The sequence below is a fragment of the Melopsittacus undulatus genome, chromosome 5 (assembly GCF_012275295.1).
Source record: "Melopsittacus undulatus isolate bMelUnd1 chromosome 5, bMelUnd1.mat.Z, whole genome shotgun sequence".
Lineage (NCBI taxonomy): Eukaryota > Metazoa > Chordata > Aves > Psittaciformes > Psittaculidae > Melopsittacus > Melopsittacus undulatus.
This window is the reverse complement of record NC_047531.1, coordinates 26,122,461-26,143,333: the sequence shown is the minus strand read 5'-3', so window position 1 is coordinate 26,143,333 and position 20,873 is coordinate 26,122,461. Positions and strand designations below refer to the sequence as shown.

At 34.7% G+C, this 20,873-nt stretch overlaps 1 protein-coding gene across 1 annotated transcript in view; it reads left to right on the top strand.

The window, feature by feature from the left end:
* The window catches only part of TBC1D22A (TBC1 domain family member 22A), a 171,610-nt gene that overhangs the window by 135,460 nt on the left and 15,277 nt on the right, over nucleotides 1–20,873 (top strand). Inside the window, exon 12 of the mRNA XM_005148427.3 lies at nucleotides 1,377–1,472. Within this exon, the coding sequence (XP_005148484.2) occupies nucleotides 1,377–1,472 (96 nt within the window). The remainder of the gene's footprint in view (nucleotides 1–1,376; nucleotides 1,473–20,873) is intronic.

The window sequence follows — 20,873 nt, the reverse complement described above, 5'->3', positions numbered from 1 at the left end:
GAACCCAGGACAATTCTATAATTAGAATCTTCCTTTTCTACTTCCAGATTAACTAATTTCTATTTTCTGTTCCAGCAGTTTTAAAATTAAAACTCCTTTGCAAATAATTGGTGTTATCTCTTTCTTGATTCTTACCAGTTTGGTGGACAAAATGATCTTTTGTTTCTGTAGCTGCTACGATGATATTTGTATCAACCCCTTGTAATATACTGTGTACTTCCATCAGTCAAGGGTATGGGAGAAGGGAAAGAGTAGTAGGAGAATATTTTTCCTTCTCCACTTGTGATAACAGTGAGGTTACTCTCTTGCACTGTCTTATGTGGTTATTTTAAATCACATGCTCTTCTGGGTAACCAGCAATAAAATAGGTATTTTCTCATGTTATGTTTTAATAAGAAGTTATTTCAGTTCATTTTGCTTGAGCAGAACACAGTGTTTTTCTAAAAAGTAAACTGCAGTTTTGAAATGACCAGTAGAGAAATAGGAAAACAAATTTGCTATACTTTCAAAGCACTGCGATTTGATGTGAAAAATTATTTTGATATCAGCATTTAAGTATCCCTACATTTGTCAGATTATGTAGCTTAATTTTGTAATTATTATTTTCAAATGTTATTTTAATTAGATTTTACATAGCTTTTGTTCACAGTCATCACATTGATAATTAAATATCATAATTATTTTTTTAGTTCTCAGTGGTGTAGAAAATAAAATCTAAGATTAATTTGGTAACAGTGGAAAACTTAGTGAGGTCTTTTAAAAATAGGATTGCAGATTTTTCTAAACTCTTAGGTATACTTATAAAATCTTAATTTCTGGGAGTTTTATAAAGTAACAGAATATGTTGACTTGAACAGAAACTTGCAGATCTGAATACAAATCTTAGTTGTAAATGTTTTATCTTACAATTAGTAGATTTTTTTCCTTTACTAAACCCCTTTAGTTAAGTCAGTTATGTATATTTTAAATGCTTAATAAGTTCCAATAGCAAAATTTATAGTGGAAAAATTAGTAGTAGTAAGAGTTTGCTCTTAATAATGGAGATAAAGCGTATGCTCATGCCACAAGGTTAAACAGACAGTACTGTATTTCATGCCAGATGTAAGTTAATGGGTAACGTCAGAAATGGAAAACACATCTGGAAAGAATGAATTTAAATATAAGAAATGGATGCACATCTCACCTTAATTTTTTTTACAGACAATAGCTATGAATAGCTTTGGCATAGGTGAAATGCAAACGTGTTTACGATAGAGAGAGAGATTTGACTGATATTTGTAGTTAGAAGTGAATGCCATAAAAAATACACTTGGGGTATATGGTAATCTAAAGTAAGTTTTGTGTATTGAAAGATGATGTATTTTTATCTTTTCTAGTCTGAACCAGAGGGTTTTTCTCACTTCCACTTGTACGTCTGTGCTGCTTTCCTTGTCAGGTGGAGGAAAGAGATCCTGGAAGAGAAAGATTTTCAAGTAAGTGAAGGGGATATTTTTCAAGCACATGGTGGTATTTATTAAATTTAGCTTCCTAGTGTTACTTGGAGATAGATATATGACAAAATACCAGCAGTTGCAGCAAGACTGACAGTATCTGTTAGAGTTGCTCCAGAACTGTTAGACTTGAAGTGATGGACTATAAGCAGTAGGATATGCATTTTCTTTGTCTGCTCTGGAAAAAAAAAATGCTGTTTTAACTGAGAGGAGCTTTGCGAAGATGATTTCTGAAGATGCTGTTGCAAGCAGAGCCTTGGTATTTCACAAAGAGATTTTCTGATAAGGTAATTGGATCTTTTTTTAAATGTATTTATAGTGTTTCATCTGTATTAATAGCAGCACACTTTAACAACGTGATTTTCATTCTTTCAAAAAAACCTAGGCAAGTGGTCTTTTAAAATAAGAAGTCTGTTCAGTAGGAAATAAAAGGATTGTAAGAGTATTCACTTCAGGTCCCTGCATTTCAAAACCTTACATTTTTTCAGCAAAGAGCATATCAGATAATTGCTTGGAATGGAATTTGAATATGATAAATAGGCAAATAATTTGCATATGCCTGTAGAAGTTCAGTGATGATTGTGAACTGGTGACGGTTCACTTTCATAGAAACATTGTATATTGCATTTTACCCTATTATATGCATGCAATGCCTGAAAGGCATTTACGGCCTGCTTACAGGCTGATCGTAAGCTTACCATGCTGCACAGCCACCACCGTTGCCTGCCTCTGGGAAATTGCCTGTTACCAACTTGGTTTTGCTCCATATGACTGAACTCTGTTGCCCTGTACAAATGAACTGTTGTATAAATTTGTGTATCACTTCAATCTATTTTATCTGTCATCATAAAATGATTTATTCAGAGCACTTTAACTGCAGTTGCCTATCTTTGCAATAAAGAAGCGCCTAAGGGCACAACTAACTATAATTTATCCTACCTGCTAACACTGTCAGATTTTCTCAATTTATGGTATTTTGTCAAAAACAACTTTAATGTTGGCAGCCATGCCTCTCATCTACAAATGTTCATGATGTTAATCCTTCGTATTAAATTTTTCCTGTTGATTTCCTGCACCAATTTCATAATTCTCCTTTTTTAAAAAGTCTATTGCAAGTATGTTTGAAATAAATAATAATCTGGGGTGTAGTACTATGAAGATCTGTTTTGTTGTCCTTACATATTTTGAGATTTTTTAACTTATTTAATAATTAAGGTATTTCTTTATGGTTTAATTTCTTTATAGGCTATGGAAACTAGACTATGAAGTACATAAATCTGGAACACATTTACCAGACTGCTTTAGCTTGCTTACAACATAGAAACATAATTAGTAATTTTGAGGATCTGTAGCACTAGTTTTATCACTATCAGATGTTATCACTAAAAGACTTGCCCTTATTTATTGTGTAACATAACCTTTTAAAATGACTAAATTAAAATGCTATTAGTTCTCCAAATGATGCTTCCCTCCCACAGGCAAGAATAAAATCCATTATTCTTTTGATTTGTTAATAATAGCTGTAGACTATTGCCTAATCTTCAGAGAAATAGGTATTTAAACTACGCTGGAAAATTGGGAAGTTCAGTACGTGATGTTGGGGTACTCTAATTGCATTGAATTCACATTATTGAGAAGTCATAGCTATAGTACATTTTCTTCTGCATTTTTTGTTCTGTAAACTGTATCAAGAATCATGGAAACATGCATCATCATTTCTCTTGCATATGCACATGATAGAGATAAGTGTCTTGACTTCCTGCAGGTTAAGCCTGTTCTCTATTCTTTGTCTTTATAAATTGGTCCTGTCTGACTACTGTAAAATACAGTACACTGGAGAATGAGGATAACTGTTTGAAACTGCAGTGTCCCAAGAGAAAATATTTGATTTTAGGAAGCTGAACAGAGGAGAAATGACAAATGCTTTTGTTTTGCTGTGAGTTTATAGTTGCTTATGCTTTATCCTGCTTAATAAAAGTATTGATAACCTCTTTAGTAAATTTTGATCCCATTTTGAACTTTGCTATTTGATGCCACCAGCTATGTGATGCAATGCTATTTAACGAGGGCAAAAATAATTACATGCTATTTTCAGATTTTACAGAGTAACTTTTTGATAGCAGTGAAACTATGCTAATATGTTTCTAGGTAAGACATTTTAAATATTTCATGCTCATATACAATATAAAGATTAATTCTATAGAAAAGAATGGTAGTGGTTTAGTTCTAGTTAGACCTTGTTAATCTCCCATAGTTATCACTTCTTGAGAGAGACAGTCTGCTTTACCTACATAGGATGCCTCACAAACCCAGGTGCAGAAAGCTCGTTTGTGTAGTGATGTAGCTCTAATCATTCTTTATATTAACAGTTTTTACTTGACATGTGGGGAAACAGAGAACAGAATGGGCAGACAGTAAATGGAAGAACTTTTAACACTGGCTTACATTTTCCTTTGTAACCCATGTGATGTTTGATATGATGTGAAGGGGAAAGGGACTTGGGGGTCCTGGTGGATAGGAAGATGATCATAAGCTGGCAATGTGCCCTTGTGGCCAAGAAGGCAAATGGCATCCTAGGGTGCATTAGAAAGGCTGTGTTTAGTAGGGCAAGAGGGGTTCTCCTCCCCCTCTACTCTGCCTTGGTGAGGCCGCATCTGGAATATTGCATCCAGTTCTGGGCCCCTCAGTTCAAGAAGGACAGGGAATTGCTTGAAAGAGTCGAGCGCAGAGCCACAAAGATGATGAAGGGAGTGGAACACCTCCCTTATGAGGACAGGCTGAGGGAGCTGGGTCTCTTTAGCTTGGAGGAGAGGAGACTGAGGGGTGACCTCCTCAGTGTTTACAAATATGTAAAGGGTGGGTGTCAGGATGATGGAGATGGCTTTTTACAGTGATGTCAATTGGTAGGACAAGGGGCAATGGGTGTAAACTGGAGCATAGGAGATTCCACGTTAACATCAGGAAGAACTTGTTTACTGTGAGAGTGACAGAGCACTGGAACAGGTTGCCCAGGGAGGTTGTGGAGTCTCCTACATTGGAGATATTCAAGGCCCACCTGGACAAGTTCCTGTGTGATGTACTCTAGGTTACCCTGCTCTTGCAGGGGGGTTGGACTAGATGATCTTTCGAGGTCCCTTGCAACCCTTGGGATTCTGTGATTCTTGCCTTATGACATTTCTGATGATGGTATAAATGTTCTGTGTTAATTCACTGGTTTCATACTAGTGTCAGATTATAAAAAGAGAAAAAGCACTAAGTTTAATATGGATACAAATACAGTATTTTTAACATGATAAAACGTGTCTTGCCATGCAAATGCAACATATGACATTAATGTAGTTTTTACTATCTAAGCTTAAGTAATTAAAGATACAAGTAATGAAGACCTTTCTATTCATCAGCATGTCTTAGACTTTGACTTACTGTCATTCATTTTCCTAAAAACAGCCATAATTCTAAAATTCTTCTGAAATTTTGGGATGTTAATGGTTGATGCTAAAATATTCAAGCACGATTTTAAGGACATTTGGAATTTAAATATTAATAGAAAACATGGCTATTGAGTTTAATATTACCAGATATCTGAAAGATTTGTAAGGAAACAAGACTTCAGGAGCTAGATTCAGCTGTCAAACTGAGTGTAAGCTAATAGTAATGTTGGACTGATACTGGTTTATCTGCTAGATACTAAAGATATAGTCCAAATTTTCAGTTTAAGTAAGTCATCATTTTGTTGACATAGCTGAGCTGTAAAGATATATTCAATATGTTGTAGTAAGGAATCTGTCTTGCAGATTTTTACTTCGTGATTCAAAGATACAAGCTTTTCTCTCTGTCTAACAGGCATTTTCACCCATGCTGTCATCAGCTCACATCTTTATTACTGCAATGTCCTTTTCTTTGGCTTTGACAAATGCATTTTTGCTTCATTTATATTCACCCGGACTGCAAAGAAGCTATAAAGATCACTTTTCAGTCCATCATTTTTTCTTGCTTTGCATCTCCTTTAACTCCCTTTCCTTTATAGCACCAAGGAAAACTTAAAAACTTTTTCTTCAAGGCCTTTAATGGACTAACACTGACACCTTACATGTCATCTCAATATTCAGTGTTGAGATGCTGACTGCCTGTATATCAGCTGGTGATGACAGCCTCATCACGCACTTAAGCTTGCAAGAAAGTATCTGTGCTATCTCTCAGATAGACTGTCTCACTTAAATGGAATACCTAATGCAGATACTCAGTTACTTTGTTCTAAATTGTTATGTACCTTCTGTTTTTCTGCAATACCTAGAGTAGACCTGACAGGTAGGCTTCAGTCTGTTAACAGCACTTGCAATCACATTTTTGTTTTTAAACAAAAAGTGGTTGGACTAGTTTTGGGCTGCCTCATTTTACTTTTCTGTGAATTTCTTGTCTCTTGTTTTATACTTGAGCCATAAAATCTTCAGGATAGTGTCTGTCCTTTATTCTGATTTATACATTCTTTAAAATAATGATTTTGTGATTTCATTTTATAGAAATACTAAGGAGTAAGCCATTATGCCCTCATGACTAAAATGAATGTGTGCACAATTGTTTGTCTTATTAAAATTTAGATAAGTACTCTTGAATTTTGCCAGATGTTTAACTATGGTGAAGTATTACAAGCTAATGTTAGTTGAAATGATGTTGAAATGCGAACCATCATCTTTCTACATCATGTGATCAGTAAAATTTAAAGGAAATTAAGGTTGTTATTACTTATGTGAATGTTTATGCCTTGTGAAGTTGTCAGCTTTATTCTTAATCTTAGCTTTTGCATGTGTTAGTTTGAAGATGGATGCCTATTTCAGAGGATAGTGAAGTGTTTCACAGTGGAAACGTCTGAAATGAAAGTCAGCTACATGTTGACTTTGAAGTGCATCTTCAGCTCAGTAATGGAGTGAACACTGTCAATAACTTTGGTTTGTTTTGCATTTCCTTCCCTCTTTAAAAATCACTTAATTAGAATCAGCACAAGGTTAGAAGGCTCACTGTTACCTACCACTCTTCCTAATTCCTGAGATTTAAGTCCCAGCTCATTTAAATACTTTGCTCCTTCTTTGAAATAAAATTAGAGATGGTCCAGGTTAGTATCTTCTGATATCGATAAGAATACACTTCTGGTTTTTGAACTCGCATTTAGCAGTTGAGCTTGCCCTTTTGGTCTTTTTCCTTATGTTTGTCAGCATTTTTGGGGTTCAAAGACAATTGTTTCTACATGTGGTCTGTTTTCTGTCCATTAGATCTATTAGATTTCAGAGTTCCTAAAGCATTATATTATTCCATGAAATAGAGAAATAGCGCTCTCTTTTTATTAGTGAGCCCTTGGCATCTGAAGGTTAATGGCTTGTGTTGCTTTAGATGTAGTCTCAGATTTAAAGAAAAAAAAAGGGAAAAAAAGTATTTCTTGCAGAGGATTTCACACCTACATTAAATGATACTAATATTCAACAGGAAAGTCTGAATTAATCAGAACAATTTAAAATCAGAGCTATTGAAAATGCTTGGGTTTCATCCCTATTTTCTAGGAGTATATAGATGATGAGCATATTGTCTCCTTATTTCATTCTTGAACTTGTCTGCCAGTTATCTTCATTGAAATATAACAGACTTTATGTGCAAAGACCAAGTCTGTAGCTTGCATTTATTGCTGTTCAGACTGTTATATTTATTACAGGTATATTTTTATTTCACTTTTCACATGAACTAGCATTTCTTTTAAAGTGTATTCTTGTTTGTGAGCTAAAATCACTTGAAAGAGAAGGTTTTAAAGAAAGACAAATCTGATTCTGTACACCTGCCAGAATGTGAATTATCTTCAGCTACACGAGTTAAAAAATACAACTTTGCACCCTAAAAATGGGATTGGTAGATGGTCACAGAAGTGACTAAATAGGAAGGTGCTTGGAAGACAAATTCAATTCATACTGCTGTCTGCATAGGTAACAGGCTTTAGTTTAGAAAGTTTGATATTAATATCCTTCCTAGTAATTATCTACTATAGAAATGTCATATATCAGAAACATGCTTTTATACCATCTGTTTATGCTCAACTATAGTAACACAGTTTCCCGTAATCTTTTGTTATCTTGTTCCTAGTTTATGATGTGAGTTTTTAAATAGTTACTTTTTCTTCATTAAAGTACAGGAGTTCTCACTTCAGATGTTATGAGGTGTAACTAATAAATATATTTTTAATTTAGCCTCTTGGTGTGTACTGTGCTGGAAATTTGTTTTTTGTTATTACTGCAGTAAAATAAATGTTTCTCAATTTAAAAAAAAAGTGATGTTTCAGAACAATTTAGCTTTCTGATCAGAGGAGTGTTCACCCCTCTTTTATGTAAGCTCTGTGATTAGAGGTTTTGTGGTTCTGATCCTGCACTCTCACTCTTCAGTATGTAAAAGCTAAAAGGGTCTTTTCTGCAAATGTACTAAAACCTGTAAAGAGTTAAGGACTGTGAACATGGAAATCTTTCTAACTTTAAAGAGCCTGGATACTACCATTGCTGTGATTTTACTTCCTGCTGTGAACACTTTTGGAGGACATTAATATATTGTCATGTGTCGCCAGAAATTGGAAGCTCTGCTGTTTTAGACTTTGAACATCACAGCTAGCAATCTAAAGGAGTTGCTCCTTAATCTCTGAGTACAAGTAGTAGACAACTGGGAGTTAGCACTCTTGAATCATAGAATCATAGAATAGTTAGGGTTGGAAAGGACCTTAAGATCATCTAGTTCCAACCCCCATGCCATGGGCAGGGACACCAGGTACTAGACCATGTCCCCGAGGCTCTGCCCAAACTGGCCTTGAACACTGCCAGGGGTGGAGTATTTACCAATTCTTTGAGCAACCTGTTCCAGAAGAGCCAATTTACATTACTAAAATCACTGGAATTATTTTTTCATGTTTACTATAAAAAAAGAAATTTCCAAGAAGGTATATGGTAAATTAACATTCTGAATACTCTGGTTTTAACTCCATGTAAATGTTCATGCCATTTGAAAAAATCCATTTGGACAGTGTTTTTCTTCAGTTAGTTCCAATTTAACTTACTAAATTGAGTGGTTTGCTTTTCTGATAGGGAATATGTTGCAGTTTTAGATGATGCATCAAATTAAAAAGTTTAAATATGAACACTCAAAGTGCAGTTCTCTGCTTGGATTTCATGTGCAATATCCAGCAGTTCATTAACTTCTACACATTCTTTCATGCAGAACAAAATCCTTGACAACAGAGTTAGTGTTTTTGACAGCTGAGGTCAGAGTACCATATATTAGTAGAACCGAGTTGTAACTCTGATGTTTTTCTGTGTTCTTCAAAAAGAACAAAGCAACTATATGACAAAATGAGCAGTAATTTGTATTTGCTAAATCAGTTATATGTGACATTAGCTAATATTTGCCTTCCTTATTTTTCAAATATTAATCTTTTCAGTAACAAAAGAAATATGTTAACCAAGAGCAATAGTTCAGTACAAATATTGTTTGTAGATATGATTCATGTTACAGAGACCAGTTAAACTGAAAATGGGTTACATTATTTAGTTATGCTTAAGCTTTAATAAAGCCAGTCCTGTGAGCCATGTCTAAATTAGAAATAAAGTCACTTTATATTACATTTGTAGTCAGTGGAAAGATGTAAGTGTGAATCAGTCAGTTCTGATTCAGCCTACCCTCTGCAAATATTTATTTCACTCTATTAATTACAAAGGATCATGGCATCAGCAGAAATTAGAATTAATCTGTTAAATGCCTGCATTTAGTGTTCTGGATATTTAATATGCTTTGAAGAATTCCTTGAAGGTTTGAATGTCCCTTTGCAAGCCCAAATATAATTTCCTATACTGACCATCACCAGAGATGTTATCAGTAGGAGGAGGGTGGGAAGCATCCAGGAGCAAATCCTGTGGAGGTGCTGAATAGAGGGAAAAAGCTGTTGAACATAAATCCACTTGTAAAACCTGCTGTTGGGTGAAGAAAAACTGTGGGACGTAATGTTTATACAATTCATATTACTTGCAAGATACCTTTAAATTCTGAATGTTTTCATGGGCAAGAAAAGGTATACATTTCTTTGTATTCTTCTGGACACTTGACTATGAGAGACTATCAAACCATCCCCATTTGTGTGCAGCTCTGTTTTTTAAAATTACTATAATTAATATTATTTTTATTAAATTATTATTATTTGAGTTTAAGGAATTCATTAATATAACTTTGAATACAGTATGGTTTTGGTGGAAAACACCTTCATGTGGCTGTAATATGAACATGATTTTCAAATGTGCAAACTATAAGATGCCTATTTTCTACTACTGAACACGCTAACTGTAACTTCTGTAGTAACTAGTTTTATCCCTTTACTGTAACTGAGTGAACCCTAGAGTATGTTTTAGTTTACTTCTAGTTATTCTGTAAAATTATGCTATGTGCTCTGTATACACTTGCCAATAATTGATTTAATATATTTTATTAATTTGTTTTAAACCTTCCCGTTTCTACCCATTTTGCATAGTCCCTAATTAGGAGGGCAGCCTAAAAAGGGTATTACTAAGAAATCATTTGACCCCTGACTATTTACTTTAAGTCTCTTCAGAATCAAAGGCTCTTGAAGAAGGAAATATTAAGGATTACAAAAAAAACCAAAGGCATGGAGAGTTACCTGAATGTAGAACTTTAGGGATCATTTCAGTAACAATGGCATAGTAATAATTTCTTTCTTAGACTTGGGGTACTGTAAAAACTATAAGATCCTAACACTTTAATCTGGTAAAGCTGATTGTCTACTGTTACATTATCTGCAAAGTTCTGCAGTTTATCAAAATCTTCTTTTTGCTGTACTTGAAAATTGTGTATTTCGAATGTGATTAGATTGATCCCATTAACCTTACAGTGTCATTGGTCAGCTTTTCCTATTTGCCTCAAGAATTCTTATTTTTAATGGAAATTGCTTGGTGAAATTAGCACTAGATAAAGCATTTTTCTGTATTGTATTTATTAATGTTGTTGTTTTAGTTGCAGGAAAATGTTTAATATGGTTTTATGTCCCTTACTTGATTGTTTTTGTTGAAGCTGTCCTTGCAGAATGAACTAACACCCAGTAAATAGGCCCAGATGTAGCAACAAAAATTAGTAGCAAATGTGACTTTTAGAGTGCATGATATTGGCCTGGACTAAATGCGGTGTAATCACTGTTGTCTTAAAGGAGGTTTCCTTATGAACAGTTTTATAGAAACTCTAGGTTTGGAGTACTTACACTGTGATGAGTTCCTAGAGCATTCACACATAAGATATTTAATGATGGATAATATTTGTCTGAGGCGAAGAGTAGTACTTGTATTGTTTTACTTTATTTTCCAAGTCTGTATATTCTGAAAATCTAGAAAGGACAAAATGTTGCTGTGATTAACTGATGCTGGATTTCATAGCAAATTATGCTGCTGTTGTTGAAGTAAGCTACAAATCAGAAGTGATGCAGGTGTCATGCGGTAGACCTATGGCAATCATATAAAATGATTCCTCCAGTTACTTTATCAGTATCTATAGTGAGAAACTCTGCAAGTTTCTGTCTTGGTCACTGTACCTAATCTATGCTAAATTATACTTCTCAATAAAAGGCTCAGCAGTGATTGCAAAAAAGTACGATGAAATTCTATAAAAGCTGTTTTACCACAGTGTAATAGATACTGCATGTGACTTGTATTGAACTGTTTGAGATCGGGTAATAATGTTACAGTGCTGTTTCTAATCTGGGTTATGCGTTTTATTGTTGATTGGGTTTTTTTCAAACACAACTGTAATTGTATTGTTGCAGTGATGGCACCCATATGAATTTTATGTTTTCCACAATATCAGGTTATAACACAGGGTGATAGGTTTTTAAAATAAACCTTTAGCTAATAAAGCTTTTGCACACTTATGTTGAGCTACAGAACAGACAGGGCAAAATGCTACAACAAATCTGTAGAGTTCATAAAGACACATATCATTACTGCTACTAATGTGCAAGCAGAGTGATGAAATGTTTGCAAATGTAATATTGTCCTAGAGTACATAAATCAGTATCTGTATCAGAATCAAGTTGGTAGATAATCATACACAAATGGAAAAAAAAAAGCTGTTTCGGGACAGAGGACTCTTGACAATCTCTAACAAATTTTGTCATTTTGTCAGTAAGTTTATGTAAATAATTTTTTATAAACTTTTGAAATTGTGGGTTAGGCACAGTTTTGTGATTACATTTAAGTGAGAAGCTGGAATGGTTAAGTGGTTCTGATTGCAGCTAAAAATCACGTTGTATGTCATAATTGAAATAGAAGTCTATTTTGCTTATTCTAGAAAAAAGAATGAGATTAAAAGAATGTGCATAAAATACAGTGAAGAATATAATTTGTCTAAGATGCAAGAGTAAGGACTGTATTTTGTACACTTATCCATAAAGTAGTTCTTAATAATCCTCCATGTCTTTGCATGCCTTTAAGTGAACCAGAAGAATAATTCAGTTTTGGCTTCAGTTGAGTTATTTGACAAATTCAACTCACCACTTTTAGTAAATGCTACTCTTGAAGGGTTAAACTGTACATGGGGAGAAAACCTCATATTTTGGGTTGGACCTCAGGGATCCGGAGATACGCTGTTGTGACATAAGTAGAGTAATACTTCTTTTCGAAGCATGTTCACTTGGGTGCATTAAGAATCAATAAAATACAAGTTCAGTAAATAGGCTTCAAAACCAAAACTGTTTTGCAAATATGATTAGCAATTCAAGTACAATTTGCAGAGTGTTATACCAAGAGGTGAAGGTTTTACTTTCTATTTTATAGTTGAGACTAACACATCATTGTTAATACTGCGTGATAAGATCCTAGAAGAAAATGAGAAGAAAGAGCTGAGCTGAGTTTTTTACAGCTGTGTTCTAGTATTCATTTTTGAAAAAGTGCTGTTTCATTCTGGATATGCTGTTCTTAGATGACCTTAAGTGAGTACCAAAATCAGATAAAACTTTCTACCAACAGAAAATGAAATTACAACCAGGAATTTTAGGACTGGCAAAACTTCAAAGGTATCAAATTTCCATGTTAAAAAAAGGTAAATAAACAACAAAAAAACCCCCAACCCAACATACCCCAGCCAAGATCATCCAGAGCAGAAAAGGTTGTCTATGCTGTCTGTTTGGTAAAAAATCCCCACAAAATCCTGTGTTTTCAATATGTTAATCTATAAATCTTCCAATGATGTTGTGCATTGAAACAGCACATAATGTGTAACTTTACATGGCGTTTGAATTATCACCTTTTAAAAGAGCAGTACACTTCCTGGAACTAGAAGGGGGTTTTGATTCTTGCAAATTCCATTGGATGTTCTTATCAGTGCAGATTTCATTTTTGCTACATTACAGTTGTGCTGTATCTTGAATGGTTTCATCATAATTATTTCTTTCTCAGTGGAAACACTGAGTTTGTCTTAATTGCAGAATTATCATATTTTCTCTTCAGTAAAGTTGCCTGTCATAAAATTTGAGCCTTAGGATAAAAATATCTACATAATAGAGGACGTTTACTTTAGAAAAGCAATGCCAGACTATCAGTGTGTCAACAAATTATACTGAAACTATTTCAGCTGTAAGTGATATGGTGAATACCAATGGAATTGAGGAAGTTGACCAAGAGAAAATTACTAAAGATGGAAACATGAAATGAGAAAGTATTTGAACATTTAGCTTGTAATGCCCATTTCTACAGACTTACAGGGAGAGAATCGGAAAGAGAATAAATGTAGATTTAACTTAAGGAATAATTACATGATCTAAAAATATGTTAAGTAATTCAGTGGATATCATAAAACTGAAGAGGTTGGAAAATATCCCAGTTTATTTCAGACTGACTGAAGTCCGGATACTCAGCAAAGAAATCCAGTATCCAAATTATACTTTCTAATGAAATGACTGAATTTATTTGAAGATTTGATCAAAATTAGAAAATGAAATAAAGTTTTTGGTCTTTAGATGATCAATTCACAGTATTGTTTAGTGGTCAGAATAAAGACCAATTAAAAAGTGAGATCTGATAGCTGATTTTAATTCGTAGTATTTTTATAGGCAAATCTCTTAAGTTTCAGTTCTGTTTCGAAAGGTGACCATGTATTCATGACACAGTTTTATTCAGATGATTGCATATAGCCAATCATTATTTTCACAGAAGATGCCTCTGACTCAAAGTATCTAAGAACTCAGTTGTATTCTGTGTTTTCTCATTACTGACATCACTTACTCCACTGAAAACCTACTGAAGAGCATAAGGGTTTTCAAAGATATCCATAAGACCTTACACTGAACACAATGTTTCTTCCATCTCTTAAGTAGCTTTAATCTGTGAAGCCTAAAGTGCAAGAAAAATTCTAAAACCTCAGTCCATAGTGGTTTGACTTGCTTTTGTTAGGTATGTTTTAATCTGCAGTTGGTTACTAAAATTCACTCATGCTGTGAATGTCAGGGATCTTCCTGCTAGCTAACTGCCTGGTCCTTTAATAGAAATGATAAAATTTAGTGAAAAAAATAAGATTTACATTACATGAATGAATTTCACACAGATACCTACCTAAAGGATGCATGTTTCAGTCTGTTTTGAAGAAAAGCAGTGACAGTGTGATAAAGCATTACATTACTGCTATATTCACTTGTATATTTTGGCAATATTGCTGGAATTTATTCTAATTTTTGTAGTAATTTTTCATAGTGTGTGGTAAGAGCATTTTTACCACAGATGCAAGGAGGGGAGGGGAGAAGGGACAGTCTGATTGTCAAAATCATTGAAAGAGCAGCTGCCACTTAGTAACTAAAAGTAGCTGTAGCTTTGTGTCTGAACTGCAGATGTGTCAAGTTTGCAGCTGTTGCTCCCATGAGCCTTAATGTATTTTATTTCTTGGCACATTCACTGTAAATTAAAAGCATAATCATACCCAAGTTAAGGATTTTGATGTTCTGCTGTAAGTCAAGATGGGTACTGTACTAAGATGTACCAGTTTTAAAATGGTTTATACTTTTACCTTTCTTTAGTCTTTCAAGTTATATGTTATAGCATTTATGTCTTACATAGATGACATCTGTGACTATTTTCTTTAGAAATCTCTCCATCCACCCATTTGACATCAGATCAGGTATTAAAATCCAGAGCTTCCAAGTTTTGGCTTTTCAGATAAAATCTTGTCAGTAATCCAAAGGGTGAAATTATAGAAGGGAATGATTAATTATCTTTTCCTGCTTTTCAGGTCTTAGGAATCTTTTCAAATCATTTGATTATAGTTGATAAATAGAGTTGCTATTGAAAAACTGTAATAAGCACAGAAAAATTTAATGCACAGAATTTTAATGCACACAGCAAAATACAGACTTTTTATATAAAAAAAACCACATAAGAACTCTTGTTACAGTCTCAACTTTAACTGCTGTCCTCATGTCATTAACAGCTAAATCTGTCATTTGGCAAAGCATGCCTGTGGGTTTGTGTAACCGTTGAAACACAAAGTTGTGTTTCAGTGATTATACAAATAATCTGAAACTTATAGTGCTTCCTTATCACTAGAATTAATTTTACCTGATGTACAGACTTTATACATTTTAATTCAGGCAAACGAGTGTTGTTTCTTCTTGACATGTAGTTCATCATCTGCTCTGGCTCTGACCATAATGAAGTCTCCCATCATAAAGCAGTGTGAGAACAGCATAAATATAATGTAATAACAGCATGATTTAACAGCATGAATCAGCAGTGGACTATTGTGGCTTTCCAAATCTGTACTGCAACTTCGCTATCTCAACAGAATGTTAGAAAGTAAATGAGGTAGCATTAGGGTTGGAGTGATTCCAGCTGTCATAAGTAGACTGACTTCATGCTTTGCTGGGGCTGCAGGGATGCTATTTCAGCCTTCAGTCCTATTTCAGTCTTGCTGAACATGCTATCATTTCCCTTGTGGCAGCATGACCACTCACCAATAAGTGATACAGAGTAGGTCATGAATGTGAAACTGTAATGAAAAAATGTGTTATTTTATTGCATTTATTTATGTTTTCTTTACTTTTCAGAAAAGCAGTTAAAATTATTTTGGATATTTTTAGCTAGTTGGATGGTCTTAGGTATTGATTTTTGCTTCCATGAAAATTCTGAATACTGAGTTACTTTTTGTTAATGGATCTACCACTTAAAGCTTATCAGAACTCTTCTCAGTGGTGGGTTTATTATCTTCATGTGTAGACATCATTGTACCCTAGAGAGTGCTCTCCAAAGGCTTTTCCTAATTTTCAGGAAGATTGCAAATAGGGAAGCTCCAAGATATCAGAGGATAATACTGTAAAGACATTGTAGTTTTTCTTGTGACCATGGTGTGTCCAGTTAACAATAATAATAAGAATTATTAATCTTTTCTGCAGAAATAGCTTTGTCTTTATTTTCCTTTATGGATTTTAATGGCAAGATTATAACATATAAGTTCCTCCTGTATCTGTGACAATTTTTGTTTATCTATCTCAGAAGACTCTGTGAGAAGAAAATAATACTGTCATGTTGTTAAAGATAATAAAGATATTTTAATTATAAGTATTCTGTCAGCTTTACAAAGGCATTATTCTTCTCATAGTTACTGTTTGTCTAGTTACAGATCCAATTTTATTACTATCAATTAAGAAGAACATACAAATAATTTTTTCCCCCAGTGTCATTCCTGACAGCTTCATTTCTGTCTTTATTCCTGAAAAGTGAACCTGCATTAGGTAACAGACGACACAATGAAACTTGATTTCATTCTTTGGTGATATATATTTGGTTGATAGATGCAATTTTTCATAAGCAAATAGACAAAGAATATATTACAGGGATCATACTAACACATATGACATCCTAAAAGGATATTTTTAGTTAATCATGTTCAAGAGGCAATTTGTTCAATGAACTTTTGTGGGAGTCAGTAATTGACATGATGCTAGTCAGCATTTCCCCTAATAAAACAGCAGATAATAATAATCTGTGGGTGATACAGATTCACCATTCTGACAAAGTGAGGAGAACACAGCAGTTACATAAACCAATCTTGAATCACTCGTTCAGTTGATCTCTTCAGGCAAGCTGTGTGTTGATACAGCCAAATGAAAAATTTTTGCAAATACAGGATAAGTAGAATAGGTCATGTCTCTGGAGTGAGAGACTGTAGCCTGGGATACTGGCTTTTGAAATGATCCTAGGGGGAATTGCTAACAGCTCTCTCAGTGTGAGCTAACAGAATAATGCTGTGGCACTTGGGAGTAATTACATCCTTAAACCAGTGAACATAACAGCTTATTTTGCCTTTCAGTGGGGGGGAGGGTTTGGTAATATTGCATCGAGTTCTGATATCTGCAGTCAAAGACATAGTGAGGGCTTAGAGTGGATGGCTAAAGTGTTCAAAATGTTTGTCAAACAGAAAACCAGTAGGTGTATTGATTAATATATGAGAGTACAGTTTTGAAATGGCAGTTGTCATTGCTAAAACATATGTTTTTTGCCTTCACACAATTACCTCTTAACCATTTTGATATCTAGTAATTTTTAGTTATACTTACTAAGAAGCACACAGTGTTAGAACCACATTGCCGATATGAAATAGAAGTCTAAAATTGTGGATCTCCGTAAAGCCTAGTTGTGGTAAAAAAGTGCTGTTTTGTTTAAAAAGGCTTCAATAGTTGTTGAGTGATCAATGCTTTTTTTCATTATTATTTTTTAATTTATTATCACCATGTCCAGTAAAATAATTAAATTCTAGAAACACAGAAATTTTGTTCTGCGAATGAGTTGTGTCCTTTATCTTGAACATGTGAAGTAACAAGAAATGTATCTGTGTTCTCTGTTCAGAGCTTTACAGCTCTAAGGATGCTGAGACCAAACTCCATACAGGTCCAGCATTTTGCGGGCTGTGAGGAACACCTTGCAGAATCCTCTCTAATCTGCATGTTTTGTTAAGAGTTGTGTTTGGTCCAACTCCTGCTAAAGAAAGGGAAGGATGTGATGCAGGGTGTGTATAATCTAGAGAGATTTCTTGTAAGCCTTGCTTTATGGCTTGTATTTTACAGAGATGCTGTTACTATCCAAGTTTTAAATCAAAGCTTCCAAACAATGAAAATCTGATTTTATTGTCCTGTAAGCTTCCAGAGAAGCACTTTCTGAGGGCTATAAGGTATTTTTCTCTCATTGGCCAATGTTTGTATTTGTTTTCAGTAAATACCACAAAAAGGATCTCTGCATTTTCTCCATTTCAATATAAAAAGGATTGTCTTGAACAAAGAAAAAAACTCTTGTTCTTCCTGAGTAATTTAAGTCACCTGCTAAACTAAATGCACTGGCAGAGCTTCCATTCAGTTAGTAATTCACAGCTGTCACTGGAGATATCTCTGTACAAAGAAAACTGTTTTCTTTCCATGTTTATTTCTTCAGCAGAAACTGCTGCATAACAATGTCAATTATTGGCCTTATCAGTGTGTAACCCTGGAGAAGACTAAAATCATAGGCACGTGTACACTTGACTACCAAACTCAATCAAAACTACTGATAAGAGAACGAAGAGAAATTAAAAGCTTTTGGAGTATGAGCTGAATAATAGGATGAAGTGACATATGCCTTTCTTTGAGACAGGCAGATGGAAGAGGATTAATTTTCTTTCTTCCAATTCTGTTCTCTTCTGTGGTTTCCTAAATGCTGGTGTGTGTAGATTTTGCTGTTTTACAACAAAATTGTCTCATTGCAACTACAAAAAAGTAAAAATAACAAGAATTAAAATGCGTATTGTTTTGTCATCTACTTGTAAACAAACTGGATTTAAACTTCTCCCAGAAATACCATTTTAGCAGATTTACCGCTGCCATCGTACTCCTAGTTAGCCCTTTCAGCTGCCATCAAGAGCAAGATCTTTATACATGACAATTCATTTACTCTCTGTAGTGTTTTTTACATTAGACATCCCTTTGCAAATACAGTAAGAGCTCCCATTTATCCCGTTCTAATTCATTTTCTGCACAATAGCATTTGCTTGCTGTTAGCTGACTGAATAGCAGTGGTTGCATCCACTTCTCAGGAACTGATTCACTAAAACTTTGTGTTAAATTTTTTTAATCACAGTTTTTAGATATGTGCTTAGTTTCAGGTACTGATCTGCGTACAACAACAGGTTAAACAGGGATAGTTGAAATCCTTAATAGCTGTTGTTCTCTGCCACATCCTCTCTTAAAGATTGTTGCCCTCAAGAAAAGATGACAGAACATAGCAGGGCCTCTGAATTGCCAGCTCTCAGGCAAGCCTATTAAAGAGAACCGAAATTGCCACCAGGAATATACGTCTGAAAGTTATATTTCATGTAGCTGATGTCTTTATTCTCTTCTGTGAGAAAAGGCTACATCTTCCAAGCTGTGCTATAGTTTCCTCTCTTGGAGATTATTGTGATAAATACAGGAGTTCCTGCCTGCTGAGGAACAGAAGAGAGATGTAGTCACTGTGGTTAAATCAGCCCATGAAACAGATTATGTCATATAATGCACCACTGAAGTATTTTTCCATTGGAACTGTTACTACAGTTTTGGCCAAACCCTTTAACACCTTTTGGTCATATTCATTTATTTAAACAAAAATTGCATTTTATACACAAGGTATGGCCTTCTAGAAGAAAGAATTTTGTCAACAGCCTGTTTCTCCAAAGAAAATACATTTAGGAATAATGTTTTCCTTAGAACATACTCAGTTTATGTGTGGTTTTGTGTCTTAAGATGAGCACTTCAGGCAGAGTTTTCAAAGCTTTTTTTCTGAATCTCTGAAAGCACAAGGCCACAAATCTTTTCCTAATGTAATTTAAAGTTTTACAAAAATACACGGATGTGAGAACCTTACGCCTGGGAGAAACACTGCAAGCTATTATTGATACTTAGTTTATGTAATCCTAGCACCTGTCACATGCTAGAATAGCAGTTATGAAAACAGTATTTCTCCATATTGATTTTTCATGCTCTTAGTGAGATTTGTCCTTACATAGTGGAAAACTAAGGATTTTGACATGCTTGATCTGGAGCTGCTTTGCAGTTATCAGAGTGCTCCTCTGCCAGCTGCCCTGTTAGCACTGGTACTGTGACAATGGCCACTGCTTCAATGTGCAGATTTTTGTGAACTTTTAGAATATAAACTTGTTTATTTCCTTTCATGTATGAATTAGGATTACCAAGAGAAGGTACTCATGGACTAAGCACTTTTAGGACTTGAATCTTGGGAATCTTAAAAATCAGGAGTCAGAAAGGATTAACCCAGCCCACTGTCACGCACTGTGCTGAAAGACATTCAGTTCTTCTCTCATGTTTGTGTCTGGAAGTTGATTTGCTACATAAGCAAAGAATAAATCCTAAATTTGGCTGCTGGTTTGCAAGCTCACGTTTTATGTGAAAGTTGAAGCATTCATTATCTTATATAAAAATTTGTTCTCAAATTCTGGCTGGCTGGTTTTATCAGTATACTGATATATAAGAAAAACAATTAAATACTATATAAATAAAATCTGTTACTATTTTACTTGTCTTAGAATACTGGGGCCTTAGGCATTTGTATGTACCTTAAGACTTCCAAATGCTTCATTTAGAATTGTCATTTTTCCATGGTCCCTGTCTGTTTGCTTTTGAAAAATTGCATCTCTCTGGGACTTGCATGAGAATTCTGTTTGGGTTTTATGTAATCTCTTCAGAATTATGTTTATCAACAACAGTAGACTGGAAAATTAAGAACTGACCCTAGTAAAGAGTATTAAAATAATATTGCATATTTAACTTTGTAAAACAAGCTTGAGAGGGAGCATGTTTATCTTCTAGAATGCAGTTGGATCACTTTGTAATGGGGGTAAAGATGTAATTCATAACATAATCTTAGTGAAAGATCAAAAGGATATAAAATTCATTTTGAAGATGATTAAGGAAGTGGAACACCTCCCTTATGAGGAGAGGCTGAGGGAGCTGAGTCTCTTTAGCTTGGAGAAGAGGAGACTGAGGGGTGACCTCATCAGTGTTTACAAATATGTAAAGGGTGGGTGTCAGGATGATGGAGCTAGGCTTTTTTCAGTGATATCCAGTGGTAGGACAAGGGGCAATGGGTGTAAACTGGAGCATAGGAGGCTCCACGTTAACATCAGGAAGAACTTCTTTACTGTAAGAGTGACAGAGCACTGGAACAGGTTGCCCAGGGAGGTTGTGGAGTCTCCTACGTTGGAGATATTCAAGGTCCGCCTGGACAAGTTCCTGTGTGATGTACTCTAGGTTACCCTGCTCTTGCAGGGGGGTTGGACTAGATGATCTTTCAAGGTCCCTTCTAA